At 38.8% G+C, this 19,107-nt stretch overlaps 1 protein-coding gene across 3 annotated transcripts in view; it reads left to right on the forward strand.

Moving 5' to 3' along the window:
* Positions 1–19,107, forward strand: part of LOC127379635 (phospholipid-transporting ATPase ABCA1-like) — a 144,655-nt gene that overhangs the window by 32,423 nt on the left and 93,125 nt on the right. For 2 of the 3 annotated variants that reach the window (XM_051429504.1, XM_051429505.1), the window contains 4 exons: positions 3,379–3,584; positions 4,274–4,450; positions 16,165–16,387; positions 17,116–17,337. In XM_051429504.1, coding sequence (XP_051285464.1) covers positions 3,379–3,584; positions 4,274–4,450; positions 16,165–16,387; positions 17,116–17,337 — 828 coding nt within the window. Of the gene's footprint in view, positions 1–3,378; positions 3,585–4,273; positions 4,451–11,905; positions 12,129–16,164; positions 16,388–17,115; positions 17,338–19,107 lie in introns of all 3 variants that reach the window. The other variant, XM_051429503.1, reaches the window with a different exon arrangement.

Consider the following 19,107-nt stretch of genomic DNA (forward strand, 5'->3'; position numbering starts at 1 on the left):
CCAGCCCACTCATGCACTTGAGGGTTCTCTGACCTCTTCAGTAAAGTGAGAGATTTGATTTAAAAAAATAAAAAACATTCTCTGACATTTAAGTTTTAAAAAAAAGATTATTCTCACTGGTGAGGAAATTGGGAATAGATGTTTTTCTGCCCTCCCTCCACTGTTCTCTTTTAGCCTCTCCCATCTGTGTTATTTATCTGGTTCACCTGATATTACCCATGTGGTTTCGATGGTTGGAGGTGGTGTTAAAAACAAGGGCTATATGACCTTTAAAGTGCTCAAACAAAAGCCTTTTTGTAAAAAAATAAGTTGATAAATTCTAATGTATCAACTTTTTTTCTGGGTTGTGGGGTTTGTTAAAAACACGATCCAGAGGAGGTAACTTTAGCCAGTGCAGCAGCATCTTACACAACCAATATACAGTCGATTACAATTGAATTTTTCACAGTGTCAATGGTAATTTCATTCTGTCATGATATTTAAACAATTTGCAGTGTCAGCTATTCAATTACCACATATACCCTTGTTTACAGACTTGAGGCAGTGATCTGGCACTAGTCTTGTATCCATGACACAATTGCTTTCCTTTGCTCCTCTTTCTGTTCACAACGGTGACACGATGGCAAAACATCAGGGGTTCTTCAGTATGTATGCTGGGAGCTTCGCATCTAAGTCGCAATGTGTCCATGTTCAGCACAGTGCTTTTTGTTTCTTAGCTCTGTTGTTGCTGTATCTGTGCTCTGCTGTTGTTAAAACCAAACTCAAGACTTTTCCAGATGACATGTCCGGGGATTTTTTTTTTTTTTTGGGAACTTGCTCACTCATTGAGCTTTTGTGTGTTTTCAGAGAACAAGCTGCAAAAGGGGCTTTGGTCTTTTATTCATTAAAGTTTAACACCCTTGACTTAGCATGCTGTCAAATACACAGGAAGATCTGTCACTACATTGCTTCCATGGTAATCATAAAAAAACATTGTTATGGGCCTGACTATAGTGAATCTGTAGAAGCATCAACTAGAGTGGAGTCTCTAAGTAGGAACACATACACACACTTGACATTGATACATTGATCTGTGGCACAGTTTGCAGCAAAATCCTTCTTTCTCTGTGTTGTGTGATCAAACATGTACAGAGCTCACACACACCCCCTGCCACACTCACACGGACACATTTCAATCCACAGGTGGGTATGATGGCAGTTTGGGCCCTTGGGGTTAGCCATACATGGCCAATGAAATTCCAACATAATGCAATCTATTTTCTGACTTTGCTCAAACTGGATACCAGGATAGGGAAAGTTATTAGACGTAAAGGTTGTCTAATAACTTTCCCCTTGATGTCCTCTTATCTGGGTGTATACATCTCTAGGGAAAAAGAGAGCTTTCTTTCAGTGTAGGGCAGAATACTTTTAGCACTGATGAGGCAATGTAAGCATGTGGAGTAGCCATAAGACAAAAAATTCTACACAGTACACAATTTAAACTGACCATGACTGACTGCACTGCATAATCTCTTTTACTGTTGGATAGAAAATTAGGAAAGTTTGCTTTTTCATAGCTTATCTTAAAGACAAACATCTTGTTCATCTGATGAATAACATAATTTAGCCTGATTTAATTACTTTTTGGTTACTCATTTTGTAAGCACAGTCTGCATGGTGAATAACCAAGCACAATTCATCTTTAGAGCAAACTGATTACTTTAGGATACATGGAGAAAAAAAACAAGCTACCAAGTGTCCACAGTGCTGATACAGATTCAGCACATCGAAGCGATAAACGCCTTGATAATATGTGTTCACAAATGAGTCATTTGTATCCTTGAAATAATAATCTGTGCGAGCAAATTAGTAACTCAAGATCAATGCCCAACAATCTGTGGCCATTTTATAATTGGCATGGCTTCTCTCCATGTTGCCACCACCAGCGTAAACAATCAAGCTGCATCCCTTTAATAGCACAGGCCCAAATTAGAGCTGCTGCTACCCTGCTTCATTTATGGCTGCCCCACAATTAAATAGGATCATGGTACTGATGGTGGAATTTATGAAAAATAGATAAGAATAGGAATAATCATGCAAACTGCATAACAGGTCATTATGAGTGGCGTTCATGGCAGCAGTAAGACTAAAGTAGTATAATTTCATCGTCTTCATAACCCTGAGATATATAAAGCTATATACATAGCTGCAGATTGAGAATACTGCATTACAGTATAGTAATGTTCTGCTTAAACATTAAGGACATTGGAGTAATTTCTCTAAGGATGAATGTATGATCTACCAAAGTCTCTCCGACATGAGCAGATAAAATTGATGTGTGGTATGTGTCATATCTTCTAAAAGAACTCACAGTATGCACTCACATGGCCACTTGACCATCACATTGGCTATGCAGTAACTTCATCATATGTTTGCAAGTGTTAATCACTTAACTATCAGTCTGCAGCAACCGCATAATCTCCACAAGCATGATGCTACTATGAGCAAAACAACTCAATGTGTTGCCCTGGATGTTCCTCTGAATTAGGCCAAGATGGGATTGGCAAGCTATCAGTGGTGCCAATTTCTCTGTCCAGAGCCCGAATCAGATTGTTCATATCAGACAGCTTAGCCTTAGCTGCTGGCCCAGTGGTCAAAAACAACAACAGAAAAACCCACCCAAAATGCATAAGCAATCTTACTCTATCCAAACAAACATCATGGCTTGTAGTGACAGAGAAATAGAGACATGAAAAGCTGTAAAGGCCATCTAGAAATGCGGTAGACTTTTGGGGTGGCTATTAACATGTACCTCCTATACCTAGTTTATGAAGAGCATTTTCCTCCATATATTTCTCTCAGCACTTGTCCAAACTTTGGGCTCATGTAACCATTCCGACGCTGCGACATCCTCACTTGTATGTTCTGAACCAATGCTGTGTCTGTGATATTTTGTTTCCCACCATAGCTTGATATAGAATACAGACTAGAGAATCCTTGGGGGAAATAATAAAACTATTGCGGCACTGAGATGTGTGGACAGCTGTCAGGTGTGACTGCCTCCCAGGATGGCTAGCTCATTATCGTCTCATGGAATAGGGGACAAGGCTACAGAACGGGGAGTGCTAGCGAGGCTGTATCTCATTTGCTTGTCTGAAGCCCAAAACATTTCCCACCCCCTTGCAGCTCCAGATAATTTGGAACTAGGCTCTGTGTGGTGTAGTCAATAGCTGAGTGACACTTTTTGCTAAATATCCATCTGCCATTCTGTCATTGAGTTCATGCCTGCCTTTTGTTTTATTCCCTCTTTTGTGGACACATAGTTTATATAGAACAGGAATGATTTGCTGTAAAAGAGATGATAGAACATTTTTGTGATACTTCTGTGTTTGTTGACAGTGTTTAGACCTGAATAAGTTCGAGGCAGCCCCCACTGAAGGCCATCTGGTGAGCAAAGCACTGGAGCTTCTGAAGAATGATACATACTGGGCTGGAGTCGTCTTTGAAAACCTCCAGCCAAACTCCAGCCACCCCCCTCCTTATGTAAAATACAAAATCCGCATGGACATCGATGAGGCAGAGCGTACCAGCAAAGTGAAAGACAGGTATGTGACGCAGTATGAAAATACTACATTTATTTACTGAACTGCCTTTTCTTACTGGCTCTTCCTGTGTAACACATTTTATAGCTTTTGTTTGAAGGAATAATATGACATTTTGGGAAATAGGCCTATTCGCTTCTCCTCGAGAGTTATATGAGGAGATTGATTCGACTCTCATATCTGTATGCTAAATATGAGGCTAGAGCCAAAAGATGGTAAGCTTAGCATAAAGACTGCAAATACAGCTGGTCTGGTCTGGTTCAAAGATGAATATTGGTAATTAAACAGTGTTAATTAATGAGCTTTAGAGGTGTTGGTAGGCTTTGGACAGTGCTAGGCTAGCTGTTTCCCTCCTGCTTCCAATTTCCACTACCCAAGTATTTATGCTAAGCTAAAATAAGCTAATAAGACGTGAGAGTGGTATTAATCTTTCCTTCTGACTCTGGGCAAGAAAGCTTTCCCAAACTTTCCCAAACTTCAAAGTATTTCTTTAAGCCCTGTGATTCTGGGTTTTATTATGTCCTTCCGGTTTAAGAAAAGATCTGATCTTTTTTTTTGTTTTTTAAAGTTTACTCTCAAACAATATGACACCTAAAAACAGTCATGATACTCTGACTGTATTTCTGACCATTCTGGTTGTAGTTTACTTGCCCTTTGCTAAGACAGATCATGGTGTGCTTGCTTTTAATAAGGTCATGGTCTCCTGGGGCCCGGGACAACTCCTTTAACGACCTGCGCTATATATGGGGAGGCTTCGCCTACCTGCAGGATATGATGGACCATGGCATTATACGAACGCAAACGTCAAAGACCCAACCCCTTGGTGTTTTTGCCCAGCAAATGCCATATCCTTGCTTTGTGGATGACGCGTAAGTATAAAAGCTTTTATCTGTCAGCCGTGTGATTAGTGGAAGAGGAAGAAGGTATTACAGCAATAAAATTCTGCTCACTCTGGGGAGTTGCCACTCACTGCCACCACATAGTTGAGTTATGGTCTTCAGTTTATCAGTCACTTAGGCCCTTCAGATTTCCCTGTGGTAGCTTCAAGATGCTCCCGCTTATTTGTCTAACTTCCCCTTTCTTTGACATCCATGGTGCTTTTCTGCTAGTGCCTCATGCTATCATTGATCACAAATGAAGGGACTCCTCTAATAAAGCGAATCTGCTTAAAGTCAATAAAACAAATGTAACATCCGTGAGGATAAATTTAAACATTTATTGAGGGTCAGAAAAAAGAAAAGAAATGAATGAAGACAACAAGTGCAAGAGTGGGCTAAAAGTATTGATTTTAGTCAAACCACAGGAAATTCCTGAATAGTTGATGGATGCTGAATTATTCAAGCAACCACCATGGGTCCTTTCCTTCCTTGTATTTCTGAGGCATTTCATTCGTGAGCATACCATACCCCACGTCTCACACAGCTCCATCATCTGAAAAGATTGACATCAGGACTCCATCTGTGTTGTGTACTGTATATATCCTCTGATAGCACCGGCTTCTATCATGTTAGACCATTCGCCTAGGGACAGTAAACGATGGGGTATCACTCTTGATCTTCCACAGCCAAGATTTCCTCAGAGTCTGGGAAATTACTCGCATCCACACAACATGATGATCTCCATTAATAAAGGAAAAGCCCAGTGATGCCATCAAGAGAAAAGATAATTACCAGGGAGATTTAAGTCCAACAACACAATACGCCCTTTTCAGTAGACACAAAATATTTACACCCCGTGGGAAAACACAGTTCCAGAGATTAGGGATCTAATTTAAAAATATTATGTGCTTTGGATGGCAGAGAATTTACAGTAAAGCAACCTTCAGAGGGTGTTTGGATAAACATATTTAAAGAGGCAGAAGTAGGACGAAGCATGAAAATTATGACTTCATATTGAAGGTTGCATTTGGGCTGCTAATATCTACAAGCATTGGAGTGTTGAATGCCTGTTTTGAATAACAATGCCCTATTCTATACCACATGCTTGTCTTGGAGACATGAGAAACATGAAGACATTGGGGCCTTGAGAACCATATTCAAAGTGATGGCTTTATTAATGTTGTTTGTATCATCCAGGGTTTCTATTGATTGTGCTTATTTCCTTCTGATTTATATTCACATTGTGGAGTCAAGATGAAATTCAGCTTCACTGCTTTGCGCTTTATTTTGTTGCTACTTTAAAAAACCTGGTTTTAAGACACATATTGCATATTTCTTTTTAACTGCCTAAGTGGGTGCGCTTGATTTGGCATGCCAGGCAACAGGATAGTTTCAGAAGTACTAATTGGAGGGAAGTTGAACTAAATATTGCGCCCAGTGGAGATATTCATCTGAGAGGAATTTTGGCATTTTGAATTAGCTAAATTACAAAATCATTCCCTCAATACATTAGCGGGTAGACACACTGCAGATGGAAGAAGACTGACATCCCTGCTATTGACGTTTTTTGCATTTCCATTCCATACCTTTCTCCAGGACAGTAACAACCAAAACTTGGCACCAGATTCCTCCATAGTATATTAATACACAGTGTTGTTAGAGGTTCCAGCATGCCACCTCTGATAGTGGTTTTGGACAAGCACAAGTTTCCTTGCACCCTCATTTAGGATTCATTGTTGTGATAGTGATCTGAAATTAGACAGTCATGTTACAGCTTATTTTCTAATGCCGGCCCCTGTTGGAAGTTTCATCTTCCTAAAACAAAGGATTAATAATTACAGAAGATAAATGGGAGCCATAAAACACTGCAATACCCTCAGTCCCTCCACCATTTACTCTTTCGCCTGCCTAGCCATTTGGGCATTTCTATAAATTATTAACACTTGAAAACTGCTATTTCATTCATAAATAATTTAGAGTGAAATCACACAAAGGAAGATGCACTACAACACAGAAAGCTATGGCGGGGAAAAACCTTGGTGGTAATTATTTTCATCTCGAACTGTGTAGTGTCATGAGCCAAGAGGAAGGAAAGAACATTGTGGATTCAGATGGACATGTTAGCAGTTTGATGTAGCTGTTGCTCAGTGTAGAAAAAGGTGTAATCTGACTTTAAGATGTCATTAAAAATCATCATCATTTAGATACTTTCAGATGCTGCAGGTGCTGTTTAGAATTCAAGAACATTGTATGTACAATCAATGGATAGAAAATACCCTGTTGGTCACATACAAAGTATACATGGTTCCAGTAGCAGTATAACATGCAATATATATTAAATATAAGACTAAATTGCAGTCATTTAATTATTACAACAATTTAGGCTATATCATATACATTTACAATATAATTTCTGACAGCAGGTCAGGAAAATGTTGCCATGACTAGTTTCTGTGAGAAACCTATCACTTCCTTTTTATCTTTCACTGATAAACTTCAACTAACACAGCAGTATTATCTACGCTGACCCCAACCCTCATCAACACTCCTTACATCAGACCTGCCTTTTCAAATCATTTCCTTTTTTTGCGTTCCTCATTTCCTCCTCGCAGCCTTTGACTGTATCTCACCTGACGAACTACCAGCGATCTGGGCCTCTGCAACCTGCTGACCCTGTTGGCATTTCAAACTTGAGATAAGCAAACTTTATTAGCTCCCACTGTCTTCGTATTCACATTGTGCGCAGGCCTCAGATGACGGTGTGGGATAAAGCTTGACCCTTTGCGGGGCCTGATAGCATATAAACTGGTCCTTTATCAGCGGCCTCTGAGCGGCTGCATGCTCCTGAATCAGAGGAATCTCTTGTTTGGCTACTGAGGCTGTGCTCTCCCGCAATAGGTCTTTCACATTCGCATGGGCTTGATGTGAGATCTAAGGCCGCTTTCAGTGATACATAACGCAGGCCTGCAGTAGATGTAATAATATTGATTGATTAAACTTGATTTATGGAATAATCAAATCAAGGATGTAAGATGAAAATGCTTTTGTCCATCTACAGTAGGTCATAATACACTGTAAGTCCAGCGCATATTGTTTTTCATATTGTTTATCCATGCTTACATAAGAGAACACTTGGGAGCAAAGACATGTACAGGAATAGGCTGCATTTTGATTCATTTTTACTAAGGCTAATAAACTATTTAGATACCAGGATGTCCAGATGCTGTATTTTATACATGCTAAATGGAAATGCAAAGCCTGAGTGTGTAGCCAATCAACATGTTGATTACCGCTGAAGCAGAGTGCACAATGAGAGCTGTGCATTAATGAGTTCATTTATTCATGTATTTGATGCTGTGTGACTCTTTTCAAGACTTGGCATTTAACAGCATCAGATGGAGGCACAGTGGCAGATCATGCAGTATTCATAGCGTCCAAGCACATTAAGTTGTGGTGCATTTGTAATGTGTAAAGTAATGTAAACTTTTAAACATAGGTTCTTTTTTCTTTTGCAAGCAGAATCACAAATGCAATATGTAGACAGTTGTGTCAAGCCATTTTGTCTGGACTATATGTTGAAAACAATACTTCTGTAAAACATTTGAGTAAGTGCATGAAGGCTTTATGGAGGAACACTGGCAATGGAATCATCTTCAAAACAAAACATGGTTGTTGTTTTTTTTGAACATCTCAAAATAAACCAGACTAAACGTGTGCAATAATTGCTATAAAGCCATATAAATCATTTAGGTTACATTCAATTTAATCTCTGATTTCATTTATTTTTTTTCATTTTGAGGCAACGTAAACAGCTTTTTCCAAAACCTGGAAAACTTAGAACTTGCCACTATGATCTAAATAAAACATGACTCCATAAATTTCTTTAATCCACATTACATTACATTCAAAGAATTCATTTAAACGTAATCAGTGCTTGGTTAAATAAAAAATGTTTCGCTCTTAAAGGTTTGTTGGCTGTTCTCCAAAAATATAAATTAGTTTGAAAGCACTTCTAAAAGATGAGATTTTATTTTATGCCTGCTTAAAAAATTGGCTCTGGCTTGTTTGTAAATTAATAAATAATGCTACATCACATATTACATCATAGGGACCTTGCAAATTCCACTCAGTTTGACATAAGATATAACTGACAAACATAATGCATTTCATGTAAGACCAACTGAGTGGAATTTATCTCTCACAGGTTTTGACCCCACTTTGATATAACTATGAACATACTGTACAGTACATACCATTATTATCTCCTACTGACTACTAGGCCTACTTCATGTTAAAGAATTTCATTTGTCTTTTTCAGAATAGATTAAATGATGCTTCTTGGCTTTTGCAAGTCTCTTTCTTTCTTTCTTTCTTTCTTTCTTTCTATTAATATTTATAGAAATATTCACACAGTACAGAACTAATGAAAGCAGTGCATCACTATTAACAGTTTTTATAAATGTGCTCCTCCTTTAAATGTATGGCTGAGATCTGAATTTTAAAATTGTATGATAATCTTTAAACTCTAGCTGATTCTCAAAACTTTGCTTCACTGTTGGTTGAAGGAATTATACATAGATTTATAGATCTGATCTTGCTGTTACAAAAAACACATGACATATGGATTCTACTTTTTATGCCATAACCACATGCACATTTTTCCTTAAGCAATAATTTGTACCAGCAATGAGATAATCCACATTGAATAAAGTCTGTTCCCTTCAATGAATTGCTCATTTCTAGCCAGCCAAGGAACTCAACGGTATATTTGCTCAAAATGAGACAGGAAGCTTTTTTTTTTTCTTCTTTTTTTTTTTTTTTTTAGCATGGTACGCCAACCTCTGGGGAGGCTGTGCTCTACTATCTCTTGATTTACTGAGAAATCAGTCTTCCAGCTTCCCTAAATTTAGGTCAGGCTGCCAGTGTAACTGGAGCCCCTTAACACAGACCCGCCTGGAGTTCTATTACTTAAGCACCTTTGATCGATCAGTGAATGTATAATTCAAGAGCATCTGGTGGCAAGGTTGTCAGTGTCAGACACGGTGTGCATGACTGATCTCTCCCCCTCCAGTGCTAGAAGTCACAGAAGGAGTTAACTCACACAGGCTGTCAGCTGTTACAGAGATGTTAGGGTAGAGTCAGGAGCAGATAATGCCAGAATTAGTATTCAACTTGATGCATTTGCTACTCGAGGCTGCTTGCCTCCCTAGAAAAGGTGCTAATGTACGAGTTAGCTGGTATTTGTTGAAGTGTATTGATTTCAGACTCTTCAATTTTGAATCTCCAGGTTCAAAGAGGCTATTTTATTTATGCAATCTTGTAACTGGTGTTATTTGCTCTGAGTCTGAACTTTCCGAAACTCTGTGTCAACCAATCCTGTCTTACTGCTTTCAAGGCCTAGTTTGTAAGTGAGCCATCCCACGAGGGCAGTGGAAGCGTCTTGAAAAACAAGTCTGTCTCTCTCTCCTTCAAGTTCTCATATAACTGAACTTCCTCTAAGGTCTCAGTGGAACTAATTTAATCTCTTTGTTGTGTTTGCAAGACTTTCATCATCAGTTGATTTATTGACAAAAGTGTCTGTACTAAGCAATATTTTGCATAGACTCAAGCTTAAAATTAATGAACTTGTACTTGCCTTGTCCCTGGTAACTTAGTACAATGTCAAGTTATTGTCTGACATGGAAGCTGTAGGTTAAAAAAAACTTTTTAAAGAGACATTAATTTATAGCAGTTTGAAAAGAAAAAAAACGAACAAATTGCTGATTAAAAATCACCTCTTGAAATAAGCACTTATACAGGGCTACCTAGCAATTATGGTAAGTAGATGTTTGCGTGAACTGCTCTCACTTGGCATGGATTCAATAAGGCCTTTATAAAAAAATAACTTTCATAAAAATGTGCTTTGATCAATTGTTTATGTTAAATCACTTGAAAGAAGAGCATCATTCTGCCAATTACAGCGCATTCACTTTGTGTTTCAGCTCTACATCCTTGCTGAGCAGTGCTTTGCTTGCATTATATCCCCGGTATTTATGGAATGCAAGCATAAGTGATATGTGAAATCTATACTTTGTCCAAATCTATTTGATATGCCTCCTTCACTGTCTAATAAAGCAAAGGAAGCACTTTGTTATATTGGCAGAGGAGGAGATATTGACATGGCATTTTGGTGGCATTATGAAGCCGGTTTAATATCACCTTATTGTGTTGTAACAGCATCAAATCATACATCATCCCTGGCATGAGGTGCGGCACTAAATGGCTTGATTGAGCCGATGCACCAGGTTTATGAAGGTTAGCGCAGTATAAAAATAAAAAACGCCCCAATGGCATTGAATGCATGAGTACGAGTCTGATTGTCTTGATTGTCCCTCATGATAACATTTTTAGTATCTGCAAAATAGTTTCCTTATACTTTACCAGAGCAAGTAGAGGGTAAGACTGCAAAAGGGCAACTTTTAAATTAGAGTGTGAATTTAAAAAGCAGATTCACTTTTTGTTATTATTTTTTCTGGTTATGCGTCCGTCCGTCCCTTTCTCGTTATTTCTTAAAACGTGGCACAAACGTCCTCTTGGATTCAATGAGGACCTGATTAGAATTTGGTAGTCAAAAGTCAAGGTCATGAAACACATGTTTGGCCATAACCTAAGAATTGATGTTGTAGTTTTGGCAAAACTTCATACAGATGTTTAATGGGATACAACAGTGATGTGATGACATTTTTTATCAAAACGGTCAAATGCCAGCTTTGCTGTGAAATGATAACGTCCTGGAAAAACATTATAAACATTGCTTGGCCATTATTCACCACCATTACTCGGGAACAGAAGAGGAGATTGTCACCATATTCCACAGTTGGTCGGATACTAAATTGGATTGAAGAATGAAGTGGATAATTTCAGATTTCCCATACATGTATACACCCAGAAAATGATTCTGCAGTGCATCTTTTGAATTTTTATCTTGCGGGATGTAAACAGCAGCAAAAAGATAGTGATAATCATATGGTTTCATCTTCACATCAAATAAAAAACAGTGTCCATCCACTTTGACTGCATTTGAGCACCAAGCATCATTGCTGTAAACAGAGAGTCCGCCTCCTCTCATCATGCACTGTGTCTGCTCTGAACACGGTCTGCCTGTCGAGTGCTCGATCCGGGATGTTGATGGAGCAGGTCTCTGAAGATGTGGGCGCAACAGTCCCAATCAGCCAGGAGCAGCCTTTAGTCCAAGTATCATCTGAAGAAGAGACGTTACTTGTAGGCACATACTGGAATTTAGGCCTATACAATCTGCTTTAAACCCTCTTACTGAGTATCCATAGTAGTACCCATCTGCCACTGTTGCCTCCATCACTCTATCACTGACGAATTTGTCCATATACTGTACACTCCCATTGTTGACATACAATCCTGACCTTTTTGATTGCTTTCTTCTACAACCAGTTTCATCCAGAGTATTGGTGGCATCCTCCCCATGTTCCTGGTGCTGGCCTTCATGTACACTGTGTGCATGACCATCAAAGGCCTGGTGCTGGAGAAGGAACTCCGGCTCAAGGAAGTGCTGCGCGCTGTTGGCATTCAAAACGGCGCCCTTTGGTCTGCAACGTTCACTGAAAACATTGTTCTGCTCACAGTTCCCTGTCTGCTCATAAGTATCATGGTTAAGGTCAGTAGAAATTAGTCACTCAGTGGAAAGTATCAAAACACAAAGCATACAATATGAAAATAACTAAGGTTTGTGAGGTTATATTCTTGAGAAAGTTTTCATGATAACAAAATGCTCATATGTTTTGGAGAATTGTATCACCCTTAATGTGACTGCATATTCCCGTACTAAATCATTTTCATTCAGGAGATAACTATATATATAACTAGATATACCTATATCCACCCAAAAACACAATGACACACATGACAGGCTTCAGTACAGCTCATAAAACGCAGCAAAACCAAGCAATTTGACCAAATGCATCCAACCAAATAATCTGATGCTCTCACGGGTCATACAGGTCAGGGAATTGTTCATGCTTTGTGTTTTGGTATTCTTGCTGTTGTTAATCATAACCAATTAACAAATCAAATCATCACCCGTAATTCCTCAAATGAACCTTCTCGGGCTAATTAATTGAGCATGCAACCAAAACGACAATACAGTCAAATTAAAATCACAGCCGTTGTATCTGCCTTTTATTTCCCGTAATTGCGTCACCTCTCCCTCTGTGCCTTATACATAAAGAAGGCTTCTGTTTTGTCATTTGAGAAGTGAATGATCGGTACTGTATATTTCTGTGATTGCACTGACAATGTATTATATTTTGCCAGTGGAAGGCTGTGCACTATTTTTGCATTATTGAATTTGCAAGGTAATAATCATAAGTGGGAGTAATAGTGGTGCACCAAAGGCAGAAAAGTTCAGAGAGAGGCTCTAGTGTGTGGACTAAAATACATTTTGCAGCCCAGAAGTTCTTTTTTTTTAATATACACTGCTCTGGTTTGTATGAAAAAATAAGATAAATTGACTTTGCTTATGTGAAAGAAATATGAGCAAACAACATTAATATTTGGCTTGTTTGTTTTTTTCTGTGTTAACTAAAACTAAAGTTACAGTAACCCTTCCAAAATAATATGAACTTGAGACTACTCATCAAAGCACTGTGTTTAGATTTTATATTATCGAACATTTTTAGCAGCCTTTGAGCTCATGCATAATGCACCCAGGTTGGAGCAGTATGGAAGAACAATACCTTATATATCGTCATGCTCGTGATGTACAATGCACTGTAAGTACAATCATCTAATGGGTCTAACATCATCAATCACTGGAAAAACTTTGGAACAAAATGCAAAATCGAGTTGGTGTTATTCCCAGAAAAGAGGCTAAAGAAATGTGACCAACATTAGTTATGTGTATTATCATTTGTCCTATTTAGCAAATACTAGAAATATGGTTTGGGCTGTGAATGCTTTTTTAGTTGTTTATATATGGATCCCTCTGTTAAATCAATGATTTGGTGAGGATATAATGGGCTTGCTTATCTGTTGGAATGATCCTCTGCTTAAGGATTGATTAGGAAAGATGCAGAAAGCAGCGTTATCGCGAAATGGAGACCCTTTGTGCCTCCGGTGACATACGATGTACCAGCGTTATTATTGGCCTCCTTTAGATCGAGCGCATCCTTCAACGGCTCCTTGTTCTGTAGCCGTTGTTAATGAAATAAAAAGGGATGGTTATTTTATATCGGTCTAATCAATTTTTGCAGTTTAATTGGAAAATGTGGCTGGTAAATAAAAACTGATATTTGAACAGCTGGGTGAAATGTAATTTCCCATCAGCCTAATGTGTTTGCAAGCCATCAACAATTTGTAAACATTAATAACAATAAATTGAGTTAGTTGAGTGCCTTGGAGGAGCAACTCTGAGCGCAATGTGTATTCAGATCACAGGCCCATTCTAAATGATAATTTCACAGCCATTTTCAGCACATTAATAATAATAGCAAATCAAATGGTAATTATCATAAGGCTGTATCTGGATTAGGTGTGACAACAACAACTTTTGTCATCTGCACCTGAGTCTTCTGTCATTTTACACTTGTTTTCTCTTCCATTATGGAGGAGGTAATGCATGTATTATTAGGCATCTAGACTGATATATTTACACTGTTTCCACACTTGGCTCCCATCTCAAACCAGCTGAATGAAGTCACTTGTTTGACAAGATCTTTTGTTATGAAAACTAACACTGATCAGGGATGATCAATAAACGTTTCCGCTCCCAAACAGGATGTCCTTGTTTTGACAACGTGAAACCACCTTGCGAATGTTTTGTCATATTTGCACTCGGTCATTAAAATTTGATTAATTTGTTGTGCACAACAACACTGGGCACTGAGAAAAGAATGCAAATGACACCGTCAGAGACCACCTTCACAGTTGGAAGACAGCTATTGACATCCCATCAATCACCCATGCACAAAGGACTTAAAAAATGTATAAAATGAGACAGTATTCAGCCAGAAATGGATAGTGGTGAAACATCACATTTACCGTAGTTCTTCCATTTAATGCTACTTTTTATTTCCACTACAATATAATGAGGAATATTGTACTTGTTCATGGGCATAGCACAAAGTTCTGCACTCTGTACATGCTGTAGGCATTCTCTATGGCCCCTTCCTGCATCCATAGCTATTCATTCTAGTATGTTTGGCCCTGGGTACACCTGGCGTTACGTGGTTCTTGGGTTATCTGATCACAAGTGGACAACTGTAAGTACATGTCTGAATGCACCAGGGTCGCATTGAGGACACATTTAGATCCGATTGTTTCATTCATTCAATTCTGAAAGTAGGATTTTTACTTGGAATTGAGTAAACTTACATTTTGAAATAACTATTCTTACTGTAATTTTTCCTCTGAAAAATGGCATACCTATATGAAACTTGCTACATGAAATGTTCAAGAGTACTGTCAAGTGCAAGTGTTTGGGATTTTAAGTGCCACTATAATGAAAAGTCTGTCAGTTGCCAACAGACTTAAAGTCATTTTTCTCCTGGTACTAACAAAAATCTGTATTTAAATATCTCCCCTGGGGAAGGAAAAATGCACGCAGAGTGCATTGTAATCAGAATTCTTATGGACTGCAGTGTGATAAAATCTTAGCCAGGTGGAAATGCACTTTACAGTTTTTCTTTAAGCAGTCATAGTGAATATTTATATATTAAAAATGGATCAAATGACCGTGTACATTTGAAAGGGGTTGATGAACCCACAAAGAATTATCCCCCTCCTCTCAGCTCTATGGAGTCTTGTCACCTCTTTATTTGGGTTTGTGTCCGGCAGCTTTACTGTTTTGGTTCAGTCTCACAGCTCTCATCAGCACCTTCTCCACCAGTGGACAGCTTTTTTTGTTCAGCAAGAAAGCTCTCAAAAAAACCCACTGTATGCTACCTGCCCAGCAACAAACAGCAGGCAGACAATGTTAGCTACTATCTGGTGAGCATAGTGGAACATTTAGCAGCTAAAGAGCCAGCTATTTCCCTCAGGAGTAGGAGATAGCAAAACTGAGCTAATAGGAGAGTGAATATTGGAGGTAACTCAAAATGAGTGTTTGATTTATTTACTTATGATTTGGGGCACTTAATGCCTTCATTACATACAACAATGGAGAGACGACAGGAAACTAAGGAACGAGAGCTCCAGTATAGGTCCTCGGGCCAGATTCAAACCGGGGATGTTGCAATTTGTGGTCGGTGTCTTTACCTCCCTACTGCAAATGTATGCTAATGTTGCTCCATATCTGTTACCGAATGTTTGTTAATGTTTGTATGTATGAGTTTGCTGATAATATGTCATTGTTGTTTTTACTGCTTGTTTCTTCTGCCCCCAAGTGGCCAAATGATAGGCTAATGAAAATCAACCAAACAAGTTTAGAGGTTACCCAATTTTGCCTTTTCCTGCTACCTCAAGCAAGCCTAATGCTGACCTTCTCCACCTTCCTAAATTGCTTACTGAGATACATTTATAAGAAGGGGAGAATCAAGGTAACCAATATTAATTTAAATCTTTTAATATTGGTATAAATGTAAAGGTCTGGGATCAGATGTCATTATCCAGGAAAGGTATCCAGATACAGGTTACATATTAGTACCAGATGTAAACGGGATCATTGTCCTGTCTGGTCTGGCTCCTCCACCCAACAGGTTCCTCCGGACTCTGGCCCGCTCCCTCCCATTATACATGACTTTAGCCTGGATCTACTCAGTGGCCATGATCATTAAGGCTATCGTCGCAGAGAAAGAGGCCAGGCTTAAGGAGACAGTGAGGATCATGGGCCTTAGAAGTTCCATCTATTGGCTGAGCTGGGCAGTGTCCAGCGTTCTGCCGCTGGCCATCAGCGCTATCCTACTTGCACTTATACTGAAGGTGATTTGAAAATGATTTAACAATGATTCAAGGAGGACCCAACACTACTTTTGGAGAGTTTTGACCATCAAGCCTCTTGGACTAATGAGGCTTTTGTTTAAAATAATGAAGATGCTAATTTGAAGAGAAACCTCAGCACTAAAATTGGATCATTTTACTTGACGCCAACACGGTTGTTCATTTAGTCTGTGAAATTTAGAAGAGTTTCTATAATGAACATTCTTACAGCTCCATGTAACAGTATCCTCTATAAGGTTTTTAATCATAATTGCATCCATTACAATAGCACCATTATCCTAACAGTTCAAGTGCCTCTTTGAATTAGGCTCGGAAAGAACATCAGCATCATGGTGTAATGTGGGAGAATGGATGGATTCACAAGTAGCTCACTAAAATTAGAGAAGGGTTCTCCTTCAAACGGGCAGACTAAAAGAGTGACATATTTAATGACTTTCAGATTATGTAACAGAATATCAGTCAACCAGAAAAATGTTCAGGTGTGTCAGAAATATTGATGTATTGATACACCAGATGTTTTAACCATTTCAGAACTCTTCTACTCTGCCTGTTATATTCAAAAAATCAGATATAATAATCACATTTTCTGAATTTCCTTGATAAATAATCTGCAACGTAACCTCTTCTACCAAACCTCAAACTTTTTTGGTGTTCTTTTCACATAAAATTTCTCCTTTTTTCCTGTCTTTCATTTGTTTGTTTTTTCACAGTATGGCAAAGTACTGCAATACAGCGACCCCTCAGTAATCTTTGTCTTCCTGCTGGTGTTCTGCCTGGCCACCATCACTCAGTGCTTCTTCATTAGCGTCTTCTTCTCTAAGGCCAATTTAGCAGCGGCGTGTGGTGGCCTCATCTACTTTGTCCTCTACCTGCCGCACGTCCTTTGCTACGCCTGGAGGGATGTCATGGGTTTCCAGGCCAAGGTTGTTGTGGTAAGTCCATCTTTGGCATGGTTTTTAATATCTTCCCTTACTTTTATCATACTCGAGGGTTGACTGTATTTTGAGTTATGTTCCTTGGTTATGTTTTTGCCACTATAATCACACTTTGGCAATCACAGTCCTTTGTTCCGTATCCTTTTCCTTTTAAATCCAAACAGACACAAGCCTGATTTGATCGGTGCTGGTTGTTATGAAAGGAAGTGAATTCACTGCCAGTGTCAATAATATCTGGAAGAGATCTGCCTTTATCGTACCTGCACAACTCTCCTGATAATGAGGTGTGAAGTGTGGCTGCAAGATGAATTTAGAGGTCCAGTGAAATCGCACATTGCTTTTTCATTTGTTCGGAAGTATTTTGGGACAAGCACGAAGAATTTTGTTAAACCTGGACATACTCGAGTGACAGAAACATGAAACATTTACATAAAAGAAGACACTGGGCAGACACACAGCGAGGAAGTTGGGGATTTTCTCTTATCCTCTAAGGGATAAAGATAAATAGTACAGCATTGCTCAACTTTCAGTGTAGCCTTTCTGCGTGACCTTTATGGCAGTGCCTGTATCATTCGTCCTCAAGTTGTCCCTTCTGCAGACAAAGACACACAAAATCTTGAATCTTCATTTCCGTGTGTGCAGGTGCGTCTTCTCAGAATTTAAATCAGGTCATGTTTTCTTGTTTGTCAATTTCAACAATATGGTATCAGGTGTGGGTGGCCAAGGTAAACAGCCTAATTTTTCTTATTTATCAAATTGAAACAGTGGCAGTCAATAATATCTTACATTGGCACCTGACAGAAGTCACTTCTGCTTTCATATTTCATCCTTGGAGACTTTTTAAACCTTGCTTTTGCCAACAAGCAGTGCAAACATACCTGCTGAAATTGCTTGTCTTTGAGTAAGTCCTTTAAAGTGATGTCATTCTTTCGCTTTAGGAAACTTTTCAGTCCATTTCCTTTTACAGACTGCATGCAGGTTAGGTAGGCATTTTACATTTAAAGCACTGCAAACCTTATTTAATCTCTACACAAAGTGCCATTGCTAGGTCCTCCCCTGGCGCTGAGATTTTTCTCCCCTGCTCCAACTAGATGGATAGCCCTCTAGCCCTCTAATTAGCATGAGCAATGTTCCTCTGACCAAACCACTATCCAGTTCATCCTTACACTTTATCAGAGATGTGTGTGTGTGTGTGTGTGTGTGTGTGTGTGTGTGTGTGTGTGTGTGTATGTGTAGAGGTTTCTCTCTCTCCCAGCTCAGATGAAACTACATCGTGCCAAGGCATACAAATTCTCCCCCACATTGTCCTTGATAATGAAGTCTTTAATCTGAACAGAATTTTCAAAAGATCCCCTGAATTTATATGAACAGTTTTTGATTGCAGCTATGTGCCAAAGGAGAGCTACAGGCAGTGTAACGGAGGGACACTGTAAGACATGGCATAGTCACAATCCAGCTACTCACAGTATCTACTGTACTTTGACTATTTTCTCCTTTCTTTTACCTCCAGTTTTAAGTTAGGTACAAACAAGAGAGACAAGAAATCAATCTTTCAGTCCGACGAAATTCAGTCCAAGAAAAGTGGTAATTACAGCAAAATCATTTAACACATTCCAGGTTTTCCTTTGCTGAAATACATTAATTGATCTATGCTTTTTGCAACATCTGGCAGCTGACTTACAGCTTTTTGTCTGCTGTTTTAATTACTTTTTATTTTATTATATTTAAAAGTAATTTTGTATATTAGCACACATTTTAGACGCAGAC

The sequence above is a fragment of the Dicentrarchus labrax genome, unplaced genomic scaffold (assembly GCF_905237075.1).
Source record: "Dicentrarchus labrax unplaced genomic scaffold, dlabrax2021, whole genome shotgun sequence".
Classification (NCBI taxonomy): domain Eukaryota; kingdom Metazoa; phylum Chordata; class Actinopteri; family Moronidae; genus Dicentrarchus; species Dicentrarchus labrax.